Source organism: Macaca nemestrina, chromosome 5 (genome assembly GCF_043159975.1).
Source record: "Macaca nemestrina isolate mMacNem1 chromosome 5, mMacNem.hap1, whole genome shotgun sequence".
NCBI classification, from domain to species: domain Eukaryota; kingdom Metazoa; phylum Chordata; class Mammalia; order Primates; family Cercopithecidae; genus Macaca; species Macaca nemestrina.
In genome coordinates this window covers 13,079,010-13,104,387 of record NC_092129.1, presented here as the reverse complement: position 1 = coordinate 13,104,387, position 25,378 = coordinate 13,079,010, and the positions used below count along the sequence as shown (strand labels likewise).

At 38.8% G+C, this 25,378-nt stretch overlaps 1 protein-coding gene and 1 long non-coding RNA gene across 21 annotated transcripts in view; one reads left to right on the top strand and one right to left on the bottom strand.

Annotated features, from left to right (window-relative positions):
- The window catches only part of LOC105492038 (uncharacterized), a 44,741-nt gene extending 20,512 nt beyond the window's left edge, over nucleotides 1-24,229 (top strand). For all 3 annotated transcript variants that reach the window (XR_003020486.2, XR_011623286.1, XR_003020487.2), the window contains 3 exons: nucleotides 5,176-5,363; nucleotides 18,440-18,531; nucleotides 23,996-24,229. This is a non-coding gene — a long non-coding RNA (uncharacterized lncRNA). The remainder of the gene's footprint in view (nucleotides 1-5,175; nucleotides 5,364-18,439; nucleotides 18,532-23,995) is intronic.
- Nucleotides 1-25,378, bottom strand: part of AFG1L (AFG1 like ATPase) — a 256,149-nt gene that overhangs the window by 162,539 nt on the left and 68,232 nt on the right. For all 18 annotated transcript variants that reach the window (XR_011623284.1, XR_011623285.1, XM_071096259.1 and 15 more), the window contains one exon: nucleotides 17,401-17,500. Coding sequence is in view for 16 of the 18 variants with exons in the window: in XM_071096259.1 (XP_070952360.1) it covers nucleotides 17,401-17,500 (100 nt within the window). In the remaining 2 variants the exon portion in view is untranslated. The remainder of the gene's footprint in view (nucleotides 1-17,400; nucleotides 17,501-25,378) is intronic.

The window sequence follows — 25,378 nt, the reverse complement described above, 5'->3', positions numbered from 1 at the left end:
CAGGTGTGAGCTACTGTCTTCATTCTCACAGGAAGTTCTAGAATAAGATTACTAAATTGATGGTTTCTTCCTCTCAACAATTTAAAGATGTTCCACTGTCTCTGACCTCCAAAGTTTCTAACGGAAGTCACCAGTTCCCAATCATCGTTCCTCCATGCCGAGACCAGCTTGGCTGTGGAGACCCTAACCCAGCGGCGCTAGAGAAATTAAACACACACACACAGAAATATAGTGTGTGGAGTGGGAAATCAGGGGTCTCACACCCTTCAGAGCTGAGAGCCTCGAACAGAGATTTACCCACATATTTACTGACAGCAAGACAGTGATAAGCATTGTTTCTATAGATTATAGATTAACTAAAAGTATTCCTTATGGGAAATAAAGGGATGGGCTGAAATAAAGAGATGGGTCTGGCTAGTTACTTGAAGCAGGAACATGTCCTTAAGGCACAGATTGCTCATGCTATCGTTTGTGGTTTAAGAACGCCTTAAGCGGTTTTCCGCCCTGGGTGGGCCAGGTGTTCCTTGCCCTCAGTCCAGTACACCCACGACCTTCAGTGTGGGCGTCATGGCCACCACGAACGTGCCACAGTGCTGCAGAGATTTTGTTTACGGCCAGTTTTGGGCCACTTTACGGCCAGATTTTGGGGGCCTGTTCCCAACACCTCCATATTTAATGTGTCATGTTTTCTCTGGTTGCTTTCTAGATTTGCTCTTTACCTTAGGTTTTTAGCAGTTTTACTACAGGGTACCTAATTTATTCTGCTTTAAGTTCACTAAGTTTCTGGAATCTATAAATTTATGTGTTCCAGATTTGGAAATTTTTCAGTCATTGTTTTTTCAAAAGTGTTTCTGCCTCATTCTCTCCCTCTTTGTCTTCTGGGATTCTAACTGGAAATACGTTATAAGCTTGTACAGTTCCTCACATTCCTAAGGCTCTGTTTATTTTCTTCTAATCATTTTCTTTCTATTCTTTACATTGGATAATTTTAAGTTATTTGAACCTTTCCTCTGTTATCTCCATTCTGCTATTAAGCCCATCAAGTGAATTTTTATATATTATATTTTATAGTTCTAGAATGTACATTTTTTATGATTTCAGTTGTCTGCTGAGATTTCTTATCTTTTCACTCATTCTGAACATATTTTCTTTACCTCACCCTTTCCTAGCAATTGCTTCCCCAGCTGCTTTAAAGTAGTTGTCTCCTAATCCAGTTCACATTGGGGTTAGTCTCTGTTAACTGCTTTTTGTCTTCAGAATGGGACACATTTTCCTCATTTTCAATTTTGGATTGTATCCTGGACCTTGTAAATGTTATACTGTGAATTTCATTTTCTTCACTGAAGACTGTTGACATTTTTGCTTTAGTAGGAAATTACCTTGCTTGGATTCAAACTACAAATTCTTCTCTTGGGCAGCAACTCAAATCTCAGTTCTGGACCTACCCCTAGTTGGGAAGCTGTTAGTCTGCCCTGCACATGCATGGTTCAGAAGTCAGTCAGAGATTTGGGCAGGGGTTACACACAGAACCTCGGGCTATACCAATCTAGTTCTCTCTGGGATCCATTTCTCATTTCCAGCAGCAGTTTCTTACTGCAAACTCTATCATCTGGTTTTTCAAGCCAGAAAGACTAGATTTTCTATGAGAATAGCAGGTATCAATGCAGCACTGATTTCACCCTGCCCTGAGGCTGGTATTAAAAAACAGGAAACTCTCCTGGACATTCTTCCAAGTGTTGTCTTTCCTCAAGAATCTGCCAGCCTCTTTTTTTTTTTTTTTTTTTACTCTCCAGGACCTTCACATAGTTGTGTAGAGTATTTTACTCAGAATTTATCATTGTTACCTGCAGAAAGATCATTTGGCTATGGCCTTACATACACTGAAGAGGTTTTAGTTTTTAATAGGGAACTTAACCCATTTATATTCCCTGTCAGTGAAATACCTGATCTTGTTTCACACTTTTTGTTCATACTTTTTTGCTGTTTTCTAGCTTTTGCTCTAAGAAATATTTTTTCTTTGATCTTTCATCTTTTCTACTTTTGTAGAAAAGATTTTCAAGTAATCTGAAAAGCAGAAGGCATATTTTAAATTCTAAAATACTTGACTGTATCTGTCCCCAATTACCAGTGTTACAACTGATGACACTGCCCTTCAAGACTGTAAACTCTCCCTGCAAAGGGAACAAAATTATCATTTATAACCAAAGGACTTATTTCCTTTCTTCATCATTCTATTATTCTACTTCTGTATTCTGGCGGAGCTTCTTATGTTAGTTTTCCTACATCACTGATTTTATTTTCTTCAGTTTTAAGTCTACAGCTTAGTACTTCTACTGCAAATTTTAATTTATTTAATTTTAATTAATTTAATCTCTTTTATCTCATTTTGCTTTCTTTTATCACAGCTGATCTCAGTAAATCAGTTTTCAGCTCAATCTGTTGTCTTTTCTCAACTTGGATCATCTGTATTGAAGAGTCTATGTTTTCCTGATTTTTGAATAATATAAAACAAAAAATTCCTAAAACATACTTCTCTTTGCTCTAGTAGATCATCTGTAAAAGGATGTTATTCTTTCACCTTTTTTATTTTATTTTATTTATGTATTTATTTATTTACTGAGACAGACTCTCACTCTGTTGCCCAGGCTGGAGTGTAGTGGCCTGATCTTGGTTCACCACAACCTCTGCCTCCTGGGTTCAAACAATTCTCATGCTTCAGTTTCCTGAGTAGCTGGAATTACAGGTGTCCACCACAGTTTTTTTTTTGTATTTTTAGTAGAGACAGGGTTTTATCATGTGGGCCAAGCTGGTCTCCAACTCCTGGCCTCAAGTGATCTGCCCGCCTTGCCTCCCAAAGTGATGGGATTACAGGCATAAACCACGGCACTCAGCTTCTTTCACCTTTTAAGAATTAGATTTATTGCTGCAGTATCTTTTGTCATTCTCATATTAGGGTATTTTCTTAAGCAAGTGTATATAATCTTGAACAAGGTCTAATTTTGGTGCAACTCTGCAATCAAGATACGTGGCTTTTACCTAGTTTCCTTCACTTTCCACCTAGTTGCTGTCATAATCTGTCTGTACTTCAGTTCAATTTTAAAAAGTAATCAGTGTCATCCTGGATGTGTTCATAACTGTGGCAGAAATGCCTCCATAGTTTCCCTGCTAAGCATAATTCAGACTTTTTAACTAAGATACATATATTTGGTATTCATATTAAGAAACTATTCATCTACTTATATTTTACGAAGTTATTCTATGAAGAAAGGATGTTGAATTTTGCCAGATGCTTTGTCAGCCTTTAAGGTGATGACCATTGTATTTTTCCCCCTAGAAGCATTAAAATAATAAATTAAAATTAATATGTGTGTGTATGTGCATACCTATAACTGTTAGCCAACTTTCTAGTGATATTCAGTCTTTTATTTAGTATGAATATGCTGGTCTGAGTAGGAATCACATAATGTGTTGCCTGATAATCTAAGAAAAATAGTATTATTTTTGACATTTGAATGCTATCTAATGCATTTTCATTATAATAAACAGTGAATAGCTGGGCGCGGTGGCTCACACCTGTAATCCCAGCACTTTGGGAAGCCGAGGCGGGTGGATCACCTGAGGTCGGGAGTTCAAGACCAGCCTGACCAACATGGGGAAACCCTGTCTCTACTAAAAATATAAAATTAGTCAGGCATGGTGGCGCATGCCTGTAATCCCAGGTACTCAGGAGGCTGAGGCAGGAGAATTGCTTAAACCCCGGAGGCAGAGGTTGCAGTGAGCCGAGATTGTGCCATTGCACTCCAGCGTAGACAACAAGAACAAAGCTCCATCACAAAAAAAAGAATAAAACCCAGAAACTCCAAAGTTCACTGCTCTGATGGTTCTAGGGTCAGTCAGTCTGGGACATTTTTAGCACCTTGTGTCAATCTGCCAAAGAAGCAGAGTCATTTCAATTTATGTAGTCTATTACCCCATAAAAATGTATTTCTATTTTTGATTGAGTAAATGTCTCAAGTTGAACTACTAATTTAATTTCAAATTTTTAACTAATTGAACCTACAAATCTATTATTAATTTGTTGTCAGAGTCTTCATCCACTTAAAACAGTCTTATTATATTTCCCTATTGGAATGTCATGAAATTAACAACATTTTACTGCAGTACCTAAAATGTGAGAGACACGTATGTGAAATTTTAAATCATGGATTTTTGTTTCTAGCTATTCTGATGACTCGACACGATATATATATGGGGGGGTGTGTGTGTGTGTATATATATATATGTGTGTGTGTGTGTGTGTGTGTGTATATATATATATATATATTTTTTTTTTTTTCCCCAGAGACAAGGTCTTCCTATGTTATCCAGGCTACAGTCAGTGGCTATTCACAGGCATGATTGTAGCTCATGTAGCCTTGAACTCCTAGACTCAAGCGATTCTCCTGCCTCAACCTCACAAGTAGCTAGGATGACAGACATGTGCAAACGCACCCAGCCCCGACACTAGAATCTTTGAAAAGTAAAAATCATAATCCAAGTCTCTTCCGATTAAAAAAAAAAAAAAGAAAGAAAAGTAAAAATGTATTTACTTGTATGTAGACATTAAAATATTTACCTAAATGACAAAATTGCTAAATGAATAATTTACTTGAAGCTTTATAAAAATAAGAAATTAAACACAAACTCTCTCTGCGTATATATATATATATATATATATATTTTTTTTTTTTTTTTTTTTTTTTTTTTTGAGACGGAGTCTCGCTGTGTCTCCCAGGCTGGAGTGCAGTGGTGTGATCTCGGCTCACTGCAAGCTCCGCCTCCCGGGTTCACGCCATTCTCCTGCCTCAGCCTCCCAAGTAGCTGGGACTACAGGCGCCCGCCACCTCGCCCGGCTAGTTTTTTGTATTTTTAGTAGAGACGGGGTTTCACCATGTTAGCCAGGATAGTCTCGATCTCCTGACCTCGTGATCCACCCGCCTCGGCCTCCCAAAGTGCTGGGATTACAGGCTTGAGCCACCGCGCCCGGCCTCTGTGTATATTTTATCTGAAACTTTTCAAATAATGTCCTATTCCTATGGATCTGATCCAAGATCCTCTTTATTTCAGGTTCAAGAGCCTTAACCAGATTGTCCCATGAAATATAAAATGAGTGTTTTCGGTTGGTTTTTTTCCAAGATGGTGGATTAGCGGCTTTCAGCATGCCTCAGACACTTGGAAATGGCAAGATAGTACATAAAGATCAACTCTGTGAGTTTTAATTCAAGGAGGAAAATGGAAATCTACTGGAATCATAAAGGACATCCCAGAACCCAGGGAGGAGAATGCCAGAAAACAGCCCCCATGATAGCATCCAGCTGACAAAGGTGAGTGAATCCCCAGTACGTGAGAAAGGATGAAGCCTCCCTCTGTGACTCACCTTGCCACTGGGAATCCAAGCAACCCAGGCCAAGGGAGAGCATTTTGCTTCTCCCAAGCCCTGTAGTTAACTTGAGGAGAGGATTGGAGACACTGTGAAGGAAAGACACTGGGAAAAGCTGCAGGCATTTTCCCAGATCTGAGACTGAGAGCAGGACACCATTTTTAATCTGGGCCATTCTTGGGTGACCTGCAGCATGGCTGTACGGGCATTTTAGTCTCAGGCCAGGGATTGGAACACCTGCTCCAGAGTTGGATAGGCAGCCTCCATATCCAGAACTGTGGAAAGTGCTTCAGCAGTAGGTGCTGGAATTGTGCTCTCCCCTGTCACAAGTCTGGCACGGAAGAGAGCTGCTACAGCTGCAGTTTCTCCTGGGTGGTGAGACTTGAAGCCAGGGCCAGCACAGAAACCTGCAACTGATCTGCGTGTGCCATCACTGGGTGCCCCACCCTGCCTCCCTGAGATCATGGTACAGCGGGACCCTCTCTCTTCCAACCCCAGGCAGAAATCCAGGCATTTGGAATATGTACTTGCCTGAACCAGTAGCCTGAGCCACCCCACCGTTCCTGGACATAGACTGTGATGCTGTGAGGCTCTCTCTGCTCCACACCTAGGCAGATCTCCAGGATTTGGAATACCTGTTTGCCGAGTTCAGCAGCCTAAGCTGCCCCAGCCTTCCTGTACAGAGATCCTGGTGCAGGGGGACCCTCTCTGTTACATGCCCAGGAAGATCTCCAGGCATTCAGAGCACTGCATGCTTGGTCCAGCAGCCTAAGTTGCCCCAGCCCTCCTGTGTAGAGCTCTTGGTGCATGGGGGCCCTCTCTGCTCCATGCCCAGGCATATCTCCAGGCATTTGGAGCATTACTCACTTGGATTGGCAGCTTGACCTGCCCCACTCTTCCTTTGCAGAGAGTCTGGTGCAGAGAGTCCCCCTCTGCCTCACAACCAGACAGATATCCAGGCATTCAGAGCACCCTCTCATCTGGTTCAGCAGCCTAAGCTGCCCCATGCTTCCTGGGCATAGATCATAGTGCAGCAAGACCCTCTCTGGTCCATGTCCAGGCAGCTCGCCAGGCAACTGGAGCAACCACTCTCCTGGATTAGGAGCTTAGGCCATCCTCTCATCCTCATGCAGAGAACTTGGAGCTGAGCAGGTTTCTCAGCTCCACACCTAGGAAAACCTTTGGGTACCTCATGGTCACCCACTGGATTCTCCCTTGGCACTAGTGCTTGTGTCTACCATCAGGGGACCTGCAGGCAGATTCGCCAGGTCTGCCTCTGCCCTTCATGTCTCCCAGTGCCACCCTCCCAACCCCTGTCACGACCAGGGCTGAACAAGGAGTGCAGACCACTGTGTGTTCTACAAATCAGCTAATCGCCTGGAGCAACAGAGAGCTTCTGCCAGTAAACAAGGATCAAGTATATACCCAAACACACTGGTTGTAGCTGGCTCTCACCTGTAAATGCCATCTACAGGCTTGTAAGACAAACTTCACAGCCCAATATAAAACATGCTGAAAATATGTAACAAACCTGCACGTTGCGCACATGTACCCTAGAACTTAAAGCATAATAAAAAAGATTTAAAAAAAAAATGCTGAAAGAAGTACATAGGGTAGCTGGTCGCAGTGGCTCATGCCTGTAATTCCAGCAACCTTGGGGGCTTGGGAGGCTAAGGTGGACAGATCACTTGAGGTCAGGAGTTCGAGACCAGTCTGGCAAACAAGGTGAAACCCTGTCTCTACTAAAAATACAAAACTTAGCCAGGCATGGTAGTGGGTGCCTGCAATCCCAGCTACTCAGGAGGCTGAGGCAAGAGAATTGCTTGGACCTGGGAGGAGGAGGTGGTAGTGAGCCAAGACTGGGCCACTGCACTCCGCAATCCAGCCTGGGTGACTAAGTGAGACTCTATCTCCAAAAAAAAAAGAAGAAGAAGAAGGAGAAGGAGAAGAGCAGCAGCAGCAGCATAGGGCTGTTCAAGCAAAGCCAAAAGATCTTACCAAGCATTCTCTACAGTCACATCCCCTAGGCAAGCAGGGAAAAGGGAAAGGAAAGAAAAATTAATAATAATAATAACAATAACAACAACATTATAGGGAAAGAAAGAAAAAGAAAAAAAAATCCTACCTGCATGAAAATAATTACAAAAATCAGAAGTGCCAATGTCTCTAGATGAGAAGGAACCAGCACAAGAATTCTGGCACCATGAAAAAGCTGAAGGTAGTGACACCACCAAAAAATTTCTCTAGATCTCCAGCAATGGTCCCTAACCAAAATAGAAACTCAGAAATAACAGATAAGGAACTCAAAGCATAGGCCAGGTGTGGTGTGAACCTGTAGTCCCAGCACTTCAGGAGGCCAAGGCGGCCAGATCACCTGAGGTCAGGAGTTCGAGATCAGCCTGGCCAATATGGTGAAAGCCCATCTCTACTAAAAATACAAAAATTAGCTGGGCGTGGTGGCATGTGCCTGTAATCCCAGCTATTGGGAAGCTGAGGCAGGAGAATCACTTGAACCTGGGAGATGGAGGTTGTAGTAAGCCGAGATTATATGACTGCATTCCAGCCTGGGCATCAGAGTGAGACTCTGTATCAAAAAAAAAAAAAAAAAAAAACTTCAAAGCACGCTTGCAAGGAAGCTCACAGAGATCCAAGACAAAGTTAAAAATCGAGAAAAGAAACTTCTAAAGCAATCCAGGAAATGAAGAGATAAACATATTAAAAAGAAATCAATCAGAGCCTCTAGAATTAAAAAACTCGCTTAAGGAATTTCAAAATAAAATTGAAAGCTTTATAAATGGACTGGACCAAGCAGAAGAAAGAATTTCAGGACTTCAAGACTGGTCTTTTGAATGAACCCAATCTGACCAAAAAAAAAAAAGAATTTTTAAAAATAAGTAAAATAAGCAAATTATTTCAGAAATGTGGGATTATGTAGAGCAACCAAACCTTCAAATTATTAACATTCCTGAGAGAGAAGGAGAAAAAGCAAACCACTTGGAAAATACACTTGAGGCAATAATTCAAGAAAACTTCCCTAGTCCTTAGAACATGGATAAATAAATTTGTGAAAAATGTCAAAAAAAAAAAAAAAAAAAAAGGAAACTTTCCTTATCTTGCCAGGGAGGTAGACATCCAGATACAAGAAATCCAGAGAACACCTGCAAGATACTATATGCAAAATGAACATCACCAAGACATATATAGTCACCATACTGTCCAAGGTCAATGCTAAAGAAAAAATCTTAAAGGCGGCTAGAGAAAAAGGGCAGATCATGTACAAAAGGAACCCCATCAGGCTAACAGCGGACTTGCCAGCCGGAACCTTGCAAACCAGGAGAGACTGGCAGCCGATTATCAGCATTCTTAAAGTAAAGAAACTCCAACCAAGAATTTCATATCCTGCCAAACTAAGTTTCATAGCAAAGAAGAAATAAAATCGTTTCCAGACAAGCAAGTGCCAAAGGAATGTGTTACTACTAGAGTAGCCTTACAACAGATCCTTAAGGGAGTCCTAAATATGGAAACAAAAGAATGATACCTGCTACCACAAAAACACACTTAAGTACATAGTCCACAGACCCTATAAAGAAAAAAAACAATAGAAACTACAAAGCAAACAGCTAACAATTTCACAATAGGATCATAACTTCACATATCAATATTAACCTTGAATGTAAATGGTCTAAATGCCCCACTTACAAGGCAAAGAGTGGCAAGTTGGATAAAGAAACAAGACCCATCCATCTGTTGTCTTCAAAAGACCCATCTCACATGTAATAACACCCATAGGCTCCAAGTAAAGGGGTGGAGAAAGATCTACCATGCAAAAAGAAAACAAAAAAAAGGCAGAAAAAAAATCTTATTATCAGATTAAATAGACTTTAAACCAACAATGTTTTACAAAGAAGGGTATTACATAATGATAAAGGGTTATATTCAATAAAACTTAACTATCCTAAATATATATGTATCCAACATTGGAGCATCCAGATTCATAAAACAAGTACTTATACACTTACAAAAAGACTTAGATAACCACACAATAATAGTAAGGGACTTCAATGCCCCACTGACAGGATTAGATCATGAAGGCAGAAAATTAACAAAGAAATTCTGGACTTAACAGTTGACCAATTGGACTAATAGATATGTACAGAACACTCTATATATCAACCACAGAATATACAGTCTTCTCATCTGCACACAGAACATACTCCAAGATTAACCACATGCTCAATCATAACGTAAGTCTTGATAAATTTTTTAAAAATCAAAATCATATCAACCGTACTCTTAGACCGCAGTAGAATAAAAATAGAAATCAATACCAAGAAGATCTCTCAAAACCACACAATTACATGGAAATTAAACAACTTGCTCCTGAATGACTTTGGGGTAAACAATAAAATCAAGGCTGAAATCAAAAGATTCTTTGAAATAAATAAAAACAAAGACACAATATCCCAAAATCTCTGGGATATAGCAAAAGCAGTGTTAAGAAAAAAGGTTACAGCACTAAATGCCTACCTCAAAAAGAAAGATTTCAAATCAACAATCTAACATCACACCTAGAAGAACTAGACAAAACAAGAACAAACTAACCCCAAGCTAGCAGAAGAAAAGAAATAAAATCAGAGCACAACTGAACAAAATTGAGACTCAAAAATCCACACAAAGAATCAGCGAAACCAAAAGTTGGTTCTTTGAAAGGATAAACAAGATCTATAGACTGCCAGCTAGATTAAAAAAGAAAAAGAGAGAGAAAATCCAAATAAGCACAATCAGAAATGACAAAGGTGACATTCCAACCAATCCCATAGAAAAACAAAAGATCCTCAGAGACTAATACGAACACCTCTACACACACAAACTAGAAAATCTAGGGGAAATGGATTAATTCCTGGAAACATACAGTCTCCCAAGATTGAATCAGAAAGAATTGAAACACCAAACAGACCAATATCGAGTTCCAAAATCGAATCAATAATTTAAAAACTACTAATCCAAAAAAGCCCTAGACCAGAGATGGATTCACAGCCAAATTCTACCAGACATACAAAGAAGAGCCGGTACCAATTCTACTGAAACTATTTCAAAAAACTGAGGAGAGACTCCTCCTTAACTCATTCTACAAAGCCAGTATCACCCTAGTACCAAAACCTGGCAAAGACACAATGAAAAGGCTGATATCCGATGGACATAGATCCAAAATCCTCAAAAAAATACTAGAAAACTGAATTCAACAACACACCAAAAAGTTAATTCACCATAGTCAAATAAGCCTCGGTCCTGGGATGCGAGGTTGGTTCAACACACACAAATCAATAAATGTGATTCACCACATAAACAGAATTAAAAACAAAAACCATAGAATAATCTCAATAGATGCAGAAAAAACTTTCAATAAAATCCAACATCCTTTCATGATAAAAACCCTCAAGAAACTAGACATTGCAGGAACACACCTAAAAAATAATAAGAGCCATCTACGACAAACCCATAGCCAACATCATACTAAATGGGCAAAAACTGGAAGCATTCCCTTTGAGAAATGGAATAAGAAAGGATGCCCACTCTCACCACTCCTATTCATATACTGGAAGTGCTAGCCAGAGCAATCAGGCAAGAGGAAGAAATAAAAGCAATCTAAATTGGAAAAGGAGAAATCAAACTAGCTTTCTTCACAGACAGTATGATTCTATACCTTGAAAACGCTAAAGATTCCATCAAAAGTCTCCTGGAACTGATAAACAACTTCAGGAAAGTTTCAGGGTACCAAAATCAATATATAAAAATCAGTAGCATTTCTATACACCAATAACATTCAAACTGAGAGCCAAATTAAGAATGCAATCCCATTTGTAATAGCCATACACACAAAAAATGCCTACGAATACATATAACCAAGGAGGTGAAGAAAATAAAGAAAATAACCAAATGTTAATTTTATAGTTATGTCATCACATATTTGAAATAAATGAAAAAAGTGAATTTATATAAAGTGAAATATATATATATACATAATATACATACATACACTAGAAATGTTATTTAAAATAAACTAAACAGGCTGGGCATGATGGCTCATGCTTATAATCCCAGCCTTTTGGGAGGCCTAGGAGGGAGAATTGCTTGAGCCCAGGAGTCTGAGACTAGCCTAGGCAACATAACGAGACCCTAACTCTACAAAAAAAAAATTAAAAACTAGTTGGGCACAGTGGTACATGCCTGTAGTCCTGGCAACTCAGGAGGCTGAGGCAGGAGGATGGTTTGAGCCCAGGCATTCAAGGTTACAGTGAGCTATAATCACACCCCTGCACTCCAGCCTGGGTCAGAGCAAGACCCTGTCTCTAAAAATAAAGTAATTAATTGATTAATTAAATTTAATAAACATTTTGAGACTGCCAGAAAGGAAAATCCCTAGAGACCAAAAAACAAAGAGAAAGCTAAAAACTAAAGTAGTAATCATGCCAGGCACAGGGACTCAAGCCTATAATCCCAACATTTTGGGAGGCTAAGGCAGGAGAATAGTTTGAGCACAGAAGTCTGAGACCAGCCTGGGCAACAGAGGGAGATCCACAAAAAATTTAAAACTTTGCTGAGCCTGGTAGTCCAAGCTACTCACAAGGCTGAGGCAGAAGGATCACTTGGGCTCAGGAGGTCGAGGATGCAGTGAGCAGTACCACTCGCCACCGTGCCCAACTAATTTTAAATTTTTTGTACAGATAGGCTCTCATTATGTTGCTCAGGCTAGTCTCAAACTCCTGCGCTCAAGCAATTTTCCTGCCTAGGCCTCCCAAAAGGCTGGGATTATAAGCATGAGCCATCACGTCCAGCCTGTTTAGTTTATTTTAAACAACATTTCTAGTGTCTTGTAGCGGTATTGCACCACGGCACTCCAGTCTGGGTGACAGAGCAAGACTGTCACAAAACAAAACAAAAATAAAACAATACAAAACAAAAAATAAAGTAGTAATCACAAGCGGACACTGATTTGGGGTTTTAACAGCTGCATGGTGTACAGAGGGTGAGGCCTTGGACCCAAACAAGGCATGAACTGGAAGTTAGAGCTAGAAAAAACAGTGAAGTGCAGGACAGCAGTCTTTGGTCCCTTATTCCCTCCACCCGCCTCAAGTATAACTTCCCCTTCTCTTCTACAAGACCTTCCGAGACACTCCACTCCAGAGTTATTTACTGTCTTAGGTTCCTAAACTTGGTGTTGCTTTACATGACCACCAATTATTTTCTATTAAAATTAATAATGAGTAAATATTCCTCACAATTTTATATTAAAATTAAAGTTAATTTGTCTATAAATTCACAATAAATTAAGTTATTATAAACAATAAATTATTAACTGATTAGGCTATGATTGTAGCCCCCATCACCAACAACCATCCATTCTTGCCCAGGAAATTGAAGCATTATAAGTAGAAATGGAGAGAATGAGATGAATGAAGCAGAAGGAATTAAACAGAGGGGCTAAAGGATTAATAGAGAAAAAAAAATATGTGTGTTCTTCTCCATCAGGCATTATTTTCTAGACTCCTAACCGCTAGTTTTTTGTCTCTGTTGAATGGCAGACACACCACTTACCCAGCTGTACAACTCAGAAAGTTAGAAAGTGTCCTTTCCTTTTTCCCCAGTATCTAACCTATATCCAAGTGCTGTCTACTTCACCTCCTAAATCTCTCTCAAATCTATCCTTCTCTCCATATCCATTGCCATCACCTTGTACCTGGGTTTCTTAACTTAGGCACTACTGACATTTTTGGCTACATAATTCTTTGTTGCAGGGGTTACATTATAGGATACTTTGGCTATATTCCTGGCCTTTACCTACTAGATGCCAGTAGCAGCCCTCTCCCACCAGGTGAGAGAGCCAAAAATGTCTCGGGTGTTACCAAATATTCCCTGGTGAGCAAAAGAGGCCCCTCGTTGAGAATCACTGCCTTATACCCTTATACCAAAGTATATTCATTTCTTGTCTAGTGTGCTACAACAGCTTCCTAATATGTCTCCCTGCATGCACCATATTACTATACCCCATCTAGTAACCTATTCTCCAAACTACAGCCAGAAGGGTATTTCCAACTCATGTCAGTCCCTGCTTAAGATAAGCTTCAATGGCTTAGCATTTCTCTTAGAATAAAATCCAAAATCCTTATTATTGCTACAAGGTGTAGCTCTTACCTCTACAGATTCAACTTGTACTTTACTGCATCCTTCTCCCCCTCACTCTCCATTCTAGCCCCACTGGCTACCTCAAATGGGTCATTCTATCTCCAGCCACTCGGCTTTGCCTCAACCCTCTGCCAGCTCTTGTAGCAGTCTAAGAAGTTGCTTCTATTTTAAAAGATGGATGGATGGATGGATAGATAGATAGATAGATAGATAGATAGACAGACAGACAGATAGATCGATCGATCTGGGGCTGGGCGCGGTAGCTCACACTGTAATCCCAGCACTTTGGGAGGCCAAGGCAGGTGTATTACCTGAGGTCAGGAGTTCAAGACCAGCCTGGCCAACATGGTGAAACACTGTCTCTACTAAAAATACAAAAAATTAGCTGGACGAGGTGGCAGGTGCCTGTAATCCCAGCTACTTGGGAGACTGAGGCAGGAGAACCGCTTGAACCCAGGAAGCAGAGGTTGCAGTGAACCGAGATTGCACCACTGCACCCCAGTCTGGGTAACAGAGAGAGGCTCTGTCTAAAAAAAAAAAAAAAAAAAAAAAAGGTGAATGCATTTTGATGGCTGGAAAAGAGGACACTCTTCTTTTTTTTCTTCTCCCCCTCCCTACCTTTTTCTAATGTAGTACTTTGAGTTGCTGTTTTAATAAAAGGACATTCTTTCTCTGGGACAGGATAGACAGAGATCAGTGATGACCATAAGGCAAAAAGATCGAAAACAATGCGTAAAAAGAGTCACAAAACCTAAGTTCTAGTCTTTGTTCTGTCATTCACTATCCATGTGATTTGTTTTTAATTTACATATAATATGTAACTTTTTTTGGCCTACAGTTCTATGTTTTTAGCACATGTAACCACCACTATAATTAGGATGCAGCAGTTGCATCCTGAAGCTGCCCTTTTGTAGTCAAACACCTCCTCCCCCCGAACCTTGGCAATCCCTGCTCCATTCTTCGTCTTATAGTTCTACCTTTTCCTGATATGCTTAGTCTCTCTGAGTCTTTTTCTCCATGAATAAAATTATATACACACACATGCACACACACACATATACGTCATCTTCATTACATTAAAATATTAAGTTATTTATGATGATTGTCTGCTGTGGCTAAAAAACCTGGTCTATAACAAGCATCCCATTCCTTCCACAGTTTATATTTAGAAAAGGCTTTCTCTAAGTTTGTCCAGTTTTTGCAATTCCGCATCTTGAACTTTCAGTCTTCTCCAGAAGGGTGGCTCCAGCTCAGATTTCTGCAGGTTACTGCGATACACCAGTAGCTTTGTTCACTCCTACAAAGCTAGGAGCTGCAAAATATTCCTTTACCCCTCCTGGTGGCTGTCCTTTCTCAGTTAGTTAACCACACTGCCATAGTCTAAGCAGCCTAATTATCCTTTCAGCAGTCTTTGCTACAGGGCTTCCAAAATTGTTCTAGCTCTTTGCTATTTATGAGCATAGCTTGTCACTGAATGTCTAAAGGTAATACTGATGCCACTGTCAAATCAACATGTCAGCTGTCGTAGAGACAAGCTTCACTTCCACCTAGATAGAAGATCTAATATTAAAAAGCTCACTCCCTTGGTTCATAGGGTTGCTAACACTAGTTAATCACAAGAATGCTGTATATAACATTATATGGATTTTAATAAGTACATCTGCAAAATCACTCATAATTCTTTTGTAGTACAATGGATGAGGTATAACTATAATTGTTTGGATAACTGGATCCAAAAAGTGGTGATTAGTTAATTGATGTCTTCCTAAGACAAGGCCTCCAGTGGTATGCAACAAGTAACTTAATTTAGTCCTATCTGATTTACACATTTTAATTAAGGAATGGCTAAAGATATATAAATATGATTATCAAATGTATAAATGTCATAGTAGGGATAGCCAAGAAAAAATTATGTTAGAATCATACTTCAAAAATACTTCAAACATACTCCATTTGCAAAACAAAAATAAATAAAAACAAAAACAAAAATAAAAAATACTTCAATAAAAATCAATAAAATGGCACAACATAGACTAATAAGTTGAAATGTGATATGAAGAAAAAGAAATTCACTACACAAACATAGAATGAGAGAGACCTAGTTTCACAGCAGGCTACATAGTAAGATCTTGGTCTGTTAGCAATTTTAAATTCAATATATGCCATCAATGTGGCACAGCTTACTTTAAAAAAAAAGTTCCCACTATGACATTACTCTTTTCAGACTCACTAATGAATTCCATGTTACTAATTGCAATGGTTAATTCTCAACCTCATTTCAGCTCGTAGCAGCATTTAACAGAAGTATTCATCAATCCTTTTGTTACTACTTTTCTTTTCCTCGCTTGACACTCTCCTGGTTCTCCTCCTACCTCACCAGCTGCTCTTTCCTGCCTCCTTTAAGACTGATGACTTCCAAATGTACATCTCCAGCCCAGACTTTTCCAATGAAGTCCAAACTCTCATATGCATCCCCCTTGTCACCACAGAAACCCCTACCTCCACCTCCCTACCCAAATCTGCTTTTTCTGTAGTCTTCCCCATCTCAGTAAACAGCAACTTCATCCTTCCAATTGCTCAGGTCAAAACCTTTGAGTTACTCTTGATCCCTCTCTCTTTTGTCATACCCTAGATCCATTCCATCAGTAAATCCTGCTGACTCTGCCTATACAGTATATCAGAACCTACCCTCTTCTCATCACTTTACTCCTGCATTACCTCCCCTTGGGATTGTTGCCGTAGTCTCCTAAATGGTCTCCTTACTTCTAACTCTGAAACCCCATACCCACACTCTATTCTCAATCCTGCAGCCAGAGAGATCTTTTTAAAACATGCAATCATCCAGTGTTCATTCTAAGACTATTTACTGAGAACCATCTATGTGTAAGACACTGTTATAGGTGCTGAGAACACATTTGAGAACAGAAGAGACACAAATCACTGCCCTCATGAAGCTTTTGTATCCTGGAAGGGAACAGATAATAAACTATAAATAAATAAATAAGTAAATTATATGGTAGATCCATAGTGCTATGGGTAAAAAAGAGAGCAGGGTAAAGGGAAGTAGTACCAAGAAGAAAGGGACATGTTGCAGGTTCAGGGAGACAAGTCTAGGCTTCACTGGCAATGTAACTTCTGAGCAAAGACAAAGGAGGTGAGGGCTTAGCCATGCAGGTATCTGGAGAAACAGCACTCCTGGCAGAAAGATGTTCCCATTAAATCTCTCAGGAAATATTTGTGGTTTCTTAGACCTTTAACTGAGCACATGATGGGCTGAAAGATGCAAGATTTTAAACTTGTTTTTAATCTAAATATTACTTGTATTTTAATTTGTAAGTACTTTCTTAATAAGCCACAAGTGCTTTTTTAGAAATGATAATTTAAGTGAAGTATTAGAAACTATTCATGCAAGGAAGTTTTCGTTCTTTTTCTAAAATTTAATTATGAGTTTTGTCTTTCATTTAGTTGAGTTTCTTTCATGGCCCATAAAAAGCAGTCCAAAAGGCCTGCATTTTTTTTATAAGCACATATGACATATCTAATATTTAGGGGAAAAAAACACAAAAAAACAGCAAGTGCACCAAACCTGGGAATCAACTGGATTTAGCTTGCTAAGAATATATAACTTTTCAAATACAAATACCAACTGATTTTTCAGATTAAGCCAGTTATAAAACTAGTAATAAGCAAAGTCATCAGATTTACTAACACAATAAATTTAGTACAAAATTATGGATTTTTAAAAGCTTGTTAGTTTCCACCTAATTGGATGAGACTAACACAATGTTTGTTTTTACCTTCCGGTGGCCTGTTGGATGTTGCCACAACGACGACCCCGTTTTTGAACAGATTTTCAAAAAGCTGTTTCAGAATCATGGCATCAGCAATGTCAGTGACCTATTGACAACAACATATTTGTTTTATTTTAATTTCACTTCTGCTCTAACAAATTTGCTAATGGATCATCTTTTTTTTAAGATGGAAGTAAATTCCAAGAGAAAAATTCTAATTATCATCATGAAGAAAAGAGTAGATAATTAAAATCATGAAACACTGTATAGCAGCCTTTTAAACTTGACTCTTCTTTTTGCAAGGCTATCATTTCTACACAAATTACCAAATGGTTCTATGATAACTTCTTTTATAGAACTACAGGTGGAAAGCATAGATAATTGTCCTAAACATTTAGGAAGTCTAATTAATTAGAACTAACATGACCAACACCCTCCTCCACTTTCCACCCGTTTCCCAACCCCCCCCCAAAAAAGAGAGATGAAAAAAATAATAATAATAAAATACACAGGCTGTTTGAGATTTCTAATACCTTTCTGGCAAAGGTCCCTGGAAAGGTGACTTTAAATGGTCATGGGACTTTAGAAATAAGGACAAGTAGCCAGTGAGACATAATCAGCTGCTGTTGAAAATAGAATGATATGACATAGATACTATTGTGCAATTGTTGCACAAAACAATTCAACAGATGGCCCATCACAAAAATAAGCAATTTCATTGTTCTTTTTAAGTGCCTTCTATTACTGTCCATGAATAATCAAAAGGCACTGCAGTCACTTCCAGCACAGCCAGCCTCTGCTAACCTTCACAAACACAAATATTCCTTCTACCAAAAAAAAAACACAAAAAACAAAACAACCTTTCAAGAATGGCTAATATAGTCCCTTAAAAAAATAACTTGTGACAATCCTAGAAATGCATAATACAGATAAAACTATTCCATCCAAGTTAGGTTACAGAGAAATATAATTATTGGTCTTTTCTAAAATTGTTTTTTAAATTCACAATTATGAAGTAAGCTTAATGATATAACTTTTTCTAAAGGCTTTTAAAATTCACAAAGAAAGACAACAATTAAGGAGAGAAAGAAGTTGACTCCAAAAATAAATTTGTAACGAAGATTGACATCAATCATTGTAAGTACATAATAACATGGGCTTTAGATACTCCCAGTGTAAAAATGTCTTGATCTTTCTTTGATAGCACATTTCAAATAATCTCAGTACAACTTGCTTTACATATATCCACAAGATATAGTACATTGTTATTTTTAAACCCCATTAGAGGACATAAAAATTGGTGAATTCTTTCAATTAAATCAAAATCCTAAAAGTTACAAACTGAATGGTTATAATGCAATTAACAATAACCTGGGTTGCACAAGTCTAAATCACTTTTCTTTTTACAGCTAATATCTTACTCAAAGTTTTAATTATTTCTTTCCCACCTGAAAACAAAACCATGAAATAGGGATGTATTTTTTTATTTTTTATTTTTTATTTATTTATTTTTGCTGTCTCAAGTTATAACTAAAAAACTGCTAAAGATTCCTTACATTAAAAAGACTTCGGGAACTTCAAAATGGTGATTAAATGAAAAGGAAAGTGGTGCTGATATTATTTAATTTAGAGTTTAGGATCACTGTCAAATTTGGCTTCCGCAAAAACACTGACAGAGAAAGTCCTTTTCAAATGCTTGAACACCAGTGGCATTTCTGATGAGAGGACAGAACGAGCTTGCACATTTTAATAGTAACTGCACTTTTAAATTACATTGCCAATACATGACTTTTTAAAAGAACAATATCAATGAAAGGTTGCCCGATTTTAGAGAATAAAAATGGTCATTTGACTATATCATTAATGTCTTTGAAAAAAATGTAAAATAGCTTTTGTGCCCTAAGGTTTAGAAAACTGAAGGGACATTTAGCTTATGACACAATACAAAGGTTTAAACTGAAAGTTGAAGAAAGCCAACAGTAAAGGCTTGTGGTTGAGTTATAATTTGCTGTTTTTATATTTCAGAATGTTTTTGCCCTATCAGAGCAAATTAGCTTGGAGAAGCTATGACTAATTAATAAAGCAGGAGTCACTTGGTGTAGCTGGGTGCCAGTATGTACTCTTTTGATCTTGTCCCCGCACTTGTTCAGCCTTGCCGGGGAACAGTAATTTTACAGTATAAGTGAACAGAAGACAATTGGCCACACATTCTTGGAGAGCTGGCTTTTTCAGTACCCAGCATTTCATTACCACCACGAACAAAAGAGAAGGCTACAGATTACCAATAAGGGTAGTCTGCTAATACAGAGAGTGGAGACATTTCATTAGCATTAAAGAGAAAAGATTTTTTTATAACCTAGAGTTGCTTTCCATTATGACTCACTTAAGTAGAAAAGGAAAAAAAAAAATCTAATGGTGAATTTACATGTGTGAGTGCTTGAGTCTCAGTCATCCACTGATTGGTACGGTGCCATATAATGAGTGACAAACATAAGCATGCATTATCAGTAATTAGGATTAGCACAAAAATAAGCACCTAGTTTTTATTAGCAGTTTTTAATAGCTTTCTTCCTGCTTCATAAAAATAGTTAAAACTATTTTTTAAATGATATTGATAGCTTATAGAGGAGAATTTTGCATGATCTTCTGCTCATCAGAATTCTTTTTTTTTTTTTTTCTGGACCGGTATTAGTAAAACATCTATTCAATGTCCCTCTCAGAAGAGATATGAAGAAATAACATTTTTAAAAATCAGTTTTCCTCACTAATCTGATGTCTTCAGAACATAAACAGTTTAACATGTAACATAAATATTCCAAGAGGACATAATGAAGATCCTAAGGAAAACTCTGAAGATAAGCTATTATTTATTTCACTAACCAAAATACATTAAAAAAAAACAACCTATCCAAACACATTTCTCAACCAAGATAAGAATCGAGTATCTAACACCTCAGGCAAAACTGAAATGCACCTACTTGAGCGTAGAGGGTGGGAGGAGGGGGAAGAGCAGAAAAAAGAACTATTGGCTACTAGGTTTAAACCTGGGTGATGAAATAATCAGTACAGCAAACTCTTGTGACACATGTTTACCTCTATAACAAACCTGCACACATACCCTTGAACCTAAAATAAAAGTTTAAAAAAGCTGAAATGTTACACTTAGTAAGGAAGACCAAGCTAATGAAGAACATTCTGCAAGTGTAATCTGAATGCTTACCAAAACATAATCTTAAAAATTCCTTAAATTCAAGAGCACAAAAAAGGAGTATATCCGTGTTTTTAAGCAGCAATAATTACCATTCATCTCCCTAGTAAAATAAATATTATATTAATTAACACCACCTAAAGGCCAATAATAACTAGCTAAAAATCAAGGCTACTAATACGATTCCATTTTAAAAGTGAAGTGGTGATTGTAGATAGATATACTGTCGCTAAGAATAAAGTGCCTCAAAAATTCTTTCCTAATAAATCAGCAAGTATTGTACTAGGCTTAATAGGCCTAAGGATAATTTTTAGGCTCCACCACTAAAACATCTACCAAAACCCCATCCAGCTCTAGAACTGTATATTTAAACACATAATACAAGACTCTTCATATACCAAGGAAAACGTATAGCATAGCTGTTACTGGTAAACAAGAGCATTAGTGCTGGACTTAAACTGCTAGTTACCAGCTGTGTGACCTTGGTCAAGTTACTGAACCTCTCTGACCCTCAATTTCCTCATCAATGCAACAAAAGCAGTAATAATACCTACCTTGCAATATTGTTATGAGACATAAAGTAAACTCTCAAGAAATGAGAGACTATTAACTTTGACTATTACCTATGTATGATATATATTCTAGTATTAATATAATTCTGTATTATTAATGTATAGCTACATAGAATTTTAGCTGTAGCTAAAATTATATTTAGCATTATACAGTTATTAAGAACACAGGCACATAGAAAAACACTCAATAAACAGTAACTAATATTATAGAGCATATATAATAGATGGAATATAAGCATTCTAGTAAATACATGGGCAATACCTCAAATAGTTCATAAAAGATGGATTTAACTAGTATGTAAACAAACATGAAAAAAATCAGCCATATTATTCTGTAAATGCTGATTTTGGGTTCTGTTAATGCTGATTTTGCTTGAGAAATGCTATTATATGGAAGGGGAGTGGGACTTAATATGAACTCATTCATTCATTCATTTATTCACTACTTATTCATTCATTCTCAGACACTGTTCTTTTTTTTTTTTAGACGGAGTCTCGCTCTGTCACCCAAGCTGGAGTGCAGTGGCCGGATCTCAGCTCACTGCAAGCTCCGCCTCCCGGGTTCACGCCATTCTCCTGCCTCAGCCTCCCTAGTAGCTGGGACTACAGGTGCCTGCCACCTCGCCCAGCTAGTTTTTTGTATTTTTTTAGTAGAGATGGGGTTTCACCATGTTAGCCAGGATGGTCTCGATCTCCTGACCTTGTGATCCGCCCATCTCGGCCTCCCAAAGTGCTGGGATTACAGGCTTGAGCCACCGCGCCCGGCCCAGACACTGGTCTAGAAACCTGAGATGCATCAATTAATAAAGATTCATGCATTCAAGTTTACATTCTGGGAATACAGATAAATAATAAACATAATAAATAAGTAAATTACATATAATATGTTAAAAGGTGATATATGATATGGGAAAAAAAGGTGGGTAAGGGGCATCAGAAGCGTGGAGGTCAATGGTAAGCTGCAATTTCAAATAGGGTATTAAAATGGGCCTTGTTAAGGATGTAACTGAGCAAAGACAAGATGAAATGAGGGAGTTGCTCTTAGGAATATGTAAGGGTGTGAGGGAAACCCCACAGCACCAGTTGCTGCCTAGGCATTAAAAGTAGAACCCAATGGCTTAAGCCTGTGGCCAGAGATAAGAGCCTAGAGGCATAGCTCTTGCTTACAAGATGGGGCTCCTCACTTTTCCTGTTGCTTCCTTTACTTTAAACGAACCATTCAGGCTTTTGCTCACAAGCATAGTTAGCCACATCCTATTCCTACATATATATAAAATACACATATACATGCATGCTGCTAGTTGCCATACTCTCTTTCTGCCTGACTCTTCATTACTGCCTCCTGTGACCAGGGACGAAGGACTGGCCTTCTGACTCATTGCTCCCTCCCTGCCCAGCATCTGTAATAATCAGTCTTTGAACTTATTTTCTATTGTAGTGGTGTATTGACTTGCACCTTCCCTCTGAAGAACCAGGGTCTGCCCCAGGCCAGGATTTTCCTGGGATGCCAGGAAAAACACAACATCAGGCTCCCAGTGCCAAAGCAATGGTCAACGGCATAAACTGGACATAAGTCAGACAAGAGCCACAAAGGCATATGCCAGTATAAACAAGCTTCCTGTGTGAGGGACTCCTTGGTCATGGGTCAGACAACCAGGCATCAGGCCGTTCTCCAGGTGAAAGAAGTTTCCTGTGAAAGGCAAGCTGTAAACACCTATATCCAGCTCCCTGAATTTCCTGTTAGGGCAAGGTTGCCAGCCGCTCTGGTGCTGGAACCCCAATTTAGCTGGGGGCTCTCAGAACAGAGGGACCACTCTGTGCAGAAAGAACGCCCAGTGCAAAGGCTCTGCTTGTTCGTTATAAATTGTGTGGTTGGTGGGGATCAGAGTGCTGGCGCAGCAACATTTTGGAGTATATTTCACCCTCTTGAGTTTTAGGGAAGGGGGATAAGTAGAGATTTGGACTTGTGATCATCTAATTTTGGTGTATTGGAGAAACTTCTTTAAGACCTGAAGAAGACAGTTCAGGATACTGAAACTAGCAGAGATCACTTCTTCCCTTAGGGGGCACACTCTTGCCCTTATATTTTCATTTTCTCTGGCTCTTCTAACACTGGGTATATGCAGATATCGGTCTTTTCTTGAATGCAGTAGTAATCTCCAAGATTCAAGTTGGAATTGTAAAGGAAATAAAAGAGCAAGACTATTAACATTTTGCATTCTAGGATATTCAGGTCAAACTTGCTCAGGGGAATAGGGTCTCCCATACTGTCAACTCTTAACATACAAGAATGCTATATTATGCAATAATTGGGAATGGGGGAAAAAAAAAAAAAAACATGCTACACTAAAATTTGGGATCAAATGAAAGCAATCAATTTGGTATTGTCTTGTTTTGTCATCTCTGTGCATGTTTTCTTCAGAGCCCTGCGGGAAATAAGTAGTTGGCATAATACCCAACTACTAACTGCGGTTCCTTAACCTATGAAGAAAATAGGATTGAATCTATGAAGAAGGTAGGGAGCAATGAGTGAGGCTGAACCTGTAGGAGACAAGGTTAGAGAGGAAGTAGAAGGGTTTGAGCAAGGAAAATGACACTACCTTATATAACAGAGTATTTCCCCATTGGAGTACAAGCCCTTTTAATTTGGGTTTTCTGTTTCCTGTGACCAAAAGCATTCCTAGCAGATACCTCATCTTTCTCTTCCTGGGCTTTAGCTCATCAGTTAATTCTCTTTCCACTGGAGGTAACAGATTTCATATTAAGGAAAGTGACATTTCCTCACAGTACTTCTTACCAATGTTTATGTTATCTTTTACAGATCACAGGGAAATACATCTTCACAGCAGATAGGAGCAAAATACGACTTGAATAGTTCTATTCTCATCAAGACTATTTGTAAGAAATAGGCACCGGAGATCGAGCTGACGAAAAAAGATTTACTTGAAACTCCAGGATAGCGACAATACTGATGGCACCTTATGGGGTTTGGCTTGGAATTGGAGGTTGCTATGGAGAGCTCAGCAGCTGTCTAGGGAGTGCTCTAGTGCTCTTTCCCTTAAAGTGATTCAATTACTTTCTATATTTCTTTGTTTCTGTTTCATTAGTAAGAAGAGCTTCCCTCTGTGCCATTTAATTCAAATTCATTAGAGAGGGGCTAAGACTGGCCCATTTGCCAAGCCACACCATACAAGTCCAAGGTTGCTGAGAAGATTGTGGATTAACTACTTACAGATCAGCTGTCCAGGCATGGTCCATTTAGCTGTGGGACAGATAGGGCCCTGTCCTGTGATATGGAATAAAGGCCTTCAAGGCAACTGAGATGCATGAGTCAATGAATGAATAAATATCAAAGCAATTTGGACAGGGCAGGCAATAACAGGGATCTCTATAACATCTGCTTTCTCTCCATCAGCAAGCGGCATTTTATAAGAGCCTGTTTCCCCTGGATCTCTCTTATACTCAATATGTAATCTGAAAAATCCTTTCTGTGGCCTGCATTTCTTTGCAAGACTCAGTTCATTTGGAACGATAGTGTCCTGACAGTTGTTTTTGTTTCCTTCTTTCTAACGTATCAACCTTTTGAAATCTGAACCCAATGGAGTATGTCAGCACAACCAGGCAGGTTTCTGGTAGGCCTTCACTATTAAGGTGGCATTATGACTCCTGTAAGCCCTAGGAACTTTTACTTTCATGAGCCCCATCCTCAAATAAAAAAACATTACCACTATGTTGGTATAAGGACAAATATAATACAGAATAGACAGATACAGGCTGGAGTCATTATTGATATATTCATTTAGGTCCTCAAATTTTAAAAGAAATTAAAATGTTTTCTTGATCCCTAAAAGTATCATGAGCCCCAGACACTGTGTCTGCTGCACCAACTGGGCAAGTTGCCCTGCTTGCTGTGTATCTTCTTTAGGATCACATGCTTTGCACAGTCAGATTTTCATAGCATCCTAACCTTCTTAGTCTTGCCTTCCAATAACGCTTATGCCATAAAAACATGCCAATCAGGCCAGGTGTGGTGGCTCACACCTGTAATCCCAGCACTCTGGGAGGCCGAGGCAGGTGGATCACCTGAGGTCAGGAGTTCGTGACCAGCCTGGACAACATGGTGAAACCAGTCTCTACTAAAAATACAAAAAAATTATCCGGGCATGGTGGTGCACACCTGCCATCCCAGCTACTCAGGAGGCTG